This window comes from Glycine soja, chromosome 17 (genome assembly GCF_004193775.1).
Source record: "Glycine soja cultivar W05 chromosome 17, ASM419377v2, whole genome shotgun sequence".
Lineage (NCBI taxonomy): Eukaryota > Viridiplantae > Streptophyta > Magnoliopsida > Fabales > Fabaceae > Glycine > Glycine soja.
In genome coordinates, this window is record NC_041018.1 from 10563828 (window position 1) to 10571022 (window position 7195).

The 7195-nt window shown below is 33.0% G+C and overlaps 1 protein-coding gene across 1 annotated transcript; it reads left to right on the top strand.

Moving 5' to 3' along the window:
- Positions 1–1002: 1002 nt before the first annotated feature.
- Positions 1003–4874, top strand: LOC114393628 (lysophospholipid acyltransferase 1-like). The gene is made up of 8 exons (XM_028354991.1): positions 1003–1492; positions 1584–1639; positions 1786–2006; positions 2248–2656; positions 3394–3479; positions 3857–3920; positions 4003–4121; positions 4259–4874. The coding sequence occupies exons 1-8, from the start codon at positions 1197–1199 to the stop codon at positions 4397–4399; spliced, it is 1392 nt and encodes a 463-aa protein (XP_028210792.1). The 5' UTR covers positions 1003–1196; the 3' UTR covers positions 4400–4874.
- Positions 4875–7195: the final 2321 nt, after the last annotated feature.

A 7195-nucleotide genomic window follows, 5' to 3' on the forward strand; every position in this document is an offset into this window, starting at 1 on the left:
TATTAATGAAATAAGTTATATTCATTGGTGAAAAAATCTACCTCTGAAAAAATAAGTATTATTATTAAATACAATCACCACTTAAATTATTTATTTTTATGGATATTTTTAAAATAAAATTTAAATTTGTGATATTATTAACTAAAATTAACTAATTTAATTATTTTTATTTGTCTTCATGAAATAAATCTTTATTTCTTATATATAAGAAAGAAAATAGTATTGTAGAAATATCACTTCTCTAAAAAAATTGAACTCTTAAAATTCTTCCTTCTGTATTTTTTTAAAATAAAAAAACATGAACTTATGCTAACCCCTCAATGCAACTAATTTCCCTGGGTTGTAATATCAACCATATATACGGATATACTAGTAATCAAGTGGTTGAGAAATAAAGTGACCGAACAAACTCAATTGGTGCATCTAGAATAATGATATATTATTATTACATCTAAAATTTTCTAAAATACAAAAATAGACAAATTTATACGATTTATTGCATACGAAAATATGTTTATATAATTTTTTTAAAAACGTTACATAATTATTATAAAAACATATTGAAGAAAAGTGATTTAAAATGCACTAGAAAATAATTTTAAAATAGAAGAAATAAGCAAAATATAAATATTCTCACATCAGATAAGTAGAGATCTATTAAAACAAGAGACTAAAATGATAAAATCATTGACATAAATCAGCCTTATAAATAGCTTTAAATAAGAGTAAATGTTGAAAAAATATTATTATAAAAAAATAAAGAATGTGAACAGTGAACAGGTAGTTAGATACCAATAACCTGACTGTATATATTTATTAGTATCAGTTATATACGAGGATAACTTGAATCAAGGTAGAAAATACAGGTTTTCTGTTGTTATACCAAGAAGAATTAATCGAATTAAATAAAAAAAGCTTGGTATTTATTTTAGTTTTTTGTTATGAAAACGTGATTAAAAAAATAGACGGAGTTTCCAAAGAAGACATGACAGAGTACGAACTAAGAAAGATCCGTAGGAAGTTGAGGTCACGCAAAGGAGGCTGGCATGGTACTTGGTAGGGGGTAGGCGCGTCATTTCACTAATATTCTGAGCAATTGAGAGCTTGAGTTGAAGAAAGCACCATAAATAAATCTTCTTCTTCTTCTTCTTCTTCGCTTCCATCAAATCAAATCTCACACTCTCTCACTTACAGCCATGTCCATGGATTCTATGGCCACTTCCATCGGAGTCTCGGTCCCCGTGCTCCGCTTCCTCCTCTGCTTCGCCGCCACCGTGCCCCTCAGCTTCCTCTGCCGCTTCCTCCCCCGCGGCCTCCCCAAGCACCTCTACTCCTCCGTCGTCGGCGTCGCCCTCTCCTACCTCTCCTTCGGCTTCTCCTCCAACCTCCACTTCCTCGTCCCCATGTTCCTTGGCTACGCCTCCATGCTCCTCTATCGTCCTCGATGCGGCATCCTCACCTTCTTCCTCGGATTTGGCTACCTCATTGGCTGGTTCGTACAATCGATCTATTTTCTCTTCACTATTCAATTCTCCCCCCCTCTCTTTGACCTAGCCCCGCGTTTGCCTTTCTCTCTTCTGCAGCCACGTGTATTACATGAGCGGTGATGCATGGAAGGAAGGTGGCATCGATGCCACTGGTAAGCGCCAATTAATTACTATTATTTTATATTTTATATTTTATTATTTAGATTGAGGAATGAGGGAATTGACTGGTAAGGTTATTTTGAGGTGAAAGTTGGTTGGTTTGGTCATTAATTGTGGTACCTGGTTGGTTTGGGAATAGGGGCTTTAATGGTTTTGACGCTCAAGGTTATCTCCTGTGCGGTTAATTACAACGATGGTTTGCTGAAAGAGGAGGGTTTGCGTGAGGCTCAGAAGAAGTACCGTTTGATCAAGTTGCCTTCCTTGATTGAGTACATTGGTTACTGCCTCTGCTGTGGAAGTCACTTTGCTGGTCCTGTTTATGAAATGAAGGATTATCTTGATTGGACTGAAGGAAAAGGGGTATTGTTTATTGTTAACTGTTTATTATCCTGATTTTGGTTGATAAGAATTAGCAGAATGCACTGGCATTGAATGCTGAATTCTCCTTAAATTTGAACTGAAAAAATTCCAGTAGTAGAGCAGTTACTCTTCTTATTTTTTTTTATTTTTAATGCTGATAAGTTATGAATGATTTTTCTCAACTTCTCGTGTTCGTTATTTCAATTTTATTATTAGTCTTTATTATTGCTATTATGGGCAGATTTGGGGCACTGAAGCAAAAGGGCCATCGCCATCACCTTACGGGGCGACCCTTCGGGCTCTTCTCCAAGCTGGTTTTTGCATGGCCATGTATTTAAACCTCGTGCCTCATTTTCCTTTGTCCAAATTTACTGATCCTACCTACCATGAATGGTGTTTCTGGAAAAAATTAAGTTACCAGTATATGTCTGGCTTTACTGCACGCTGGAAGTATTATTTCATCTGGTCAATTTCAGAAGCTTCTATTATCATCTCTGGCCTGGGGTTCAGTGGCTGGACTGATTCGTCCCCACCTAAGCCTCGCTGGGACCGGGCCAAAAATGTTGATATAATTGGTGTTGAGTTTGCAAAGAGTGCAGTTACTATTCCAGCTGTGTGGAATATTCAAGTCAGCACCTGGCTTCGTCATTGTGAGTTTCTTGCTAATGAGATTGAATGCTTTTATTGCAGGGTTTGATTAACTATCTCAGTAGGATATAGCCATTATTCAATTTAGGCATAGAACTTAGTTTACGGTCCTGGCTGCATCATTTATAAGTTCTGGTAACAATTTGGCCATAGTATTTTTTAGGTGGTTACACCTACACACGTATGGTTCTTTATTAACATCTGAATTTGGATGAACTTTTCAATTAGCACTTATGGGAGGAGAAAATTAGAAAAAGGTCAAATGAATTAAGTTTATCCTATAAGTTAATCAGCTTTTGGAGAAGTTAAATGAAAGAGCTTCTATAGAAGTTGAAGTACATAAGTCGACTTATGGAAGAAGCTTTATTGATTTTACATTTTTACTTTCTTATTTTCTTCTCCTATAACTATAAATACTTAGAAGTTTATAAAAAAAGGACTTAGTCTGAACTTTGTATCAGGGATTAGTTGGGCCATGCTAATAATCTCTCTTCTTGAGTTAGAACATGGTTTTTGTTTACACTAAATTATAGCATGAGCAAGCCATCAACCCTGGACCAAAAAAAAAAATAGTGAAGCTACCAACAATTGATTTTAAATATTTTTTATTGTTCTTACACTGTAGACTTAGCTAGATGCAAAATTGAAAATTGATGTAGATTACCTATTTATATGTCATTCATAAAGCTTGACAATAAAATATAAAATTGTAATTTTCTTGTTGTTTGGGTTTTGGTAGATGTTTACGAAAGGCTTATTCAGACTGGGAAGAAACCAGGTTTCTTTCAGCTACTTGCCACTCAGACCGTTAGTGCCGTTTGGCATGTGAGTAAAATTCTATTGCTACTGTATCTTGGTATCTGCATTATTATTGCTTCAAGCTTTACTATAATTGCAACAAATGTATGTATGCATGTATGCATGTCTTTTTTTTTTTTTTGGAATAAATAATTGTTAGACAAATAGTCTTTAGACTTGTGAGTAAGCAGTATGTGATAGTTGATACCAGGTATACATATATCTATTAATTTCTTCTACTATGTTATTTGGGAAAAAAAGATCCACTTTAGAAAGCTGAAGAAGAAACTGTTGCATGAAACAACTTTGGTGTGCTGGTATTTTATATTGTCGATCTCTTTTTTTTATGTGTAAGGATTTTTTACATCATTTTTCCCCCTAACATTTCGACTTTTTCATTGTAGGGCTTGTACCCTGGATACATAATATTCTTTGTTCAGTCAGCATTAATGATTGCTGGTTCCAGAGGTATAATGTTGAACTTTGCTCATTTGCGGTTCTTTCTTCAGTTAGTTAGTTAACTCGAGTTGCTGTGTTTCTTTTCAATCAGTGATTTACAGATGGCAGCAAGCCGTGCCTCCGACAATGTCTCTGGTTAAGAATGTGTTGGTGTTTACAAATTTTGCTTATACACTTTTGGTTCTAAATTACTCCTGTGTTGGTTTCATGGTTAGTCCTCTTTCTTACAAGTCCCCCCCACCCCAAACACCATAACACACACATGTACATTTGTATTTTCAGACTTAAACAGGCCAATATGGATTTCAAAGTTTTTTTACAAGTTTTCTATGATTATGTTTGAATAGGTGTTAAGTCTGCATGAAACTCTTGCATCATATGGAAGCGTGTATTACATTGGAACTATTGTTCCTGTTGTTATGATTCTTCTTGGTAAAGTAATTAAACCTGGAAAGCCTGCCAGATCTAAAGCTCGGAAGGAACAGTGAGGTGACAATGCTGTTTATTCTTGTTGGAATTTTTGAAATCAGATTAGGATAATGCGGCAGAAGGGTTTCTAGTTCCCACAGGTTTTCTGGCCCTGGTTTTCAACATTGTTGTAACAGCTCCTTTGGTCTTGAAAATGGTTGGGCGCTTTCATACTCTTGGCTTTAGCATTGAATTGTATTTCTGTGATAAGAAACTTCTTGTTGGCAGGTTTGATAAAAGCAGTTATTGAAGAAATGTTAGAAACATTTGTATTTCTGTGATTTCTCTCTACTTTCAGCTCTCTATTCCTAACAATTACTGCAAGAGGCTCTAGTTTTCAAATCTTAACCATAGACAAATATGCAGATACTCTGATGTATGGTAACATAACTGTACCATCTAGTTTTCAACTCTCCAAGTCACTTTCTTGTCATTTTGTACAAAAATGGTACCCGCTTTGTTGGCCATAAAGTATGGGCATTGTTACTAAGAAAATTTTGGATCGGAACTGCCTATCATAGGTCTTAAGAATTTCATTTTTATTCTGAAATGCACCTATCTGAAAATGTCTGGGACAGTGCTTACCTAACTGACCTAAGGATATCTAAATTGTGTAGGTTTAGAATGTCCTGAAAATGTCTTTTGCCTTAAGACTGAGATATACGATAAGGTGAGGTAGTATTCTACTGCATGTGTGGCCTCTAATTGCCTATTTCAAGTATTTCTAGACCATGCCAATAAGAAAAAAAGGAACAGGGAGGGAGAGCGAGAAGTTCCCATAACGTTAAGTTTGTTGAAGGTGAAATAAAATTATTCAATCCATTAATCAAAGTACCATTCTCGTCTTAATGTATTCCTGACGTATCAACTGGTTTCTCCGGTATTTTCGTTCTTTAAATGTCACTAATGCAAAAAAAAAAAAAAAAACGAACATGGTGTTGGACTTATTTTAGAATGATGATGGGATTCCAATATTTCTTTGTGTTGGTGAATAACATTTACACATCCTTATAACAAATTTCAGGACTTTTACAGTGAAATAAGTGTTACTCTTTTTTATGCTGGCATGTTTCTTTTTATTGTGACACATGCCTATTTTGTGATATATTTCTATTTGTCAAATCCTGCCCAAGATCTCATTACTGTTATAGTATGGTTTATGCTTTTGCTTAGTCAGACGTTGTGTGGACCACTTAGTGCATGTCTTGTATTACCGTTCTGTTGTCTCCAACTTCCTGTTAAAGGATTCAAACCACCATATTTACAACGTCGATACAAACAAGCCCTTTGCTAACTTGGGTGATCTTGTTTCACTTTCTCCTACTTGTTAGGACGAAGCTCCTCCTCTTTTATCTTTTCTTATGGAGGTTGTTGAAGGCTTTTCTTTTCCTTTCCTAGTTCTATTGGTGTTTAATTTATTTTCTTGGGCTGTTTAACCATACTGATTTTTTCAGTAGGGCCAGTGTTACATTGAGAAAATTATATATATATATATATATATATATATATATATATATATAAAAGATGAATCAAATTATATCATTTAATAACTTTTAATTAGATAATATTTTTTTAAAATCGACTACTTGATTGAAAATTTGTTTCAAAAGTTTGTTTCAGTTAGATCATATATATATATATATATATATATATATTTATTTAAAATTAATTACTACAATATTCATGCAGATCAAAATTAACGTAATATAAAATATACTAAAATATTGATGGTTCAATATATATATATTTTAAAGCCAAAACTGTAATTTATTAAAGAAATATCAACATATTTAACACTAGTTATGTTAAAATCTGCACAAAAAGTCCCAAAAGTACTGAATGTATATAAGTCAAGCGATATTAAACATATATATTTTTTAAAATATTTTTAATTACTTAATAAATATAAAGATCAAATACAAATATTTTGATATAATAAATTATAAAATAAATGTTTTTTTTTTATTTCTTTAAACAAAAGGCGCAATTAAAAAAGTCTAACCATAGTTTTGGTGTTTAAAATTTTGAAACCAATCATTAATAATAGTGATGGCATTTATTACAACCTTCAATGTCCAAACTGAGGATAACCACAATGCTATTAACATTGTAAACATAAAGTGAGCGTAAAATTGTGGGAGCCCATGCAGCCATTAATCGTAGTTCTGAATTGGATGACGTACGCTACAAAGAGTGTCAATACTGTGCACTAATTAGTGATTCTCTATTGAGTAGGAATATTCTTAAATTTTGCCTAAAATGAGCTCAATGCTCAAGTACATAAACAACGGCAAGCTGGCTCCAGATTTTGCTATTTTTTCACTGTACCTTTCCCCTTCTGTTTTCCATGGCGTGTAACTCTGTCACTTCTGCCATGACAATTATTACAAGAAATTATATTTACTTATAGATTCATAATTCATTGTGTTAGTTTCTTTTGTAAATAAGAGATATAAAAAGAGAAGGAAAAAAATATAAAAAGGCGGTGTAATAAAATAATAGAGCTCGTTAAGTATCTACCTTTCCTCCTATTAATTGATATTTCAGTAGTTGATGTGAAAGAGGCATTATGATAGTATATTGTATTAATTTTTTTACCCAAAAGAAAAAGATTTTTTTTTTGAAATTTTAACGTATAAAAGATATAATTTTTAAGACAATTATTATAAAAAAATAACAAATTTATTATAAATTTTTGTGACAAGTTTTTTTTGTTTTGTTAGTTCTAAAAAATGCCGAAAAACTTGATTAGAAATACAAAATGTGAAACAGAAGAGCAGCAACAACACTCCATTTATGGGTTCTATCTTCTCATT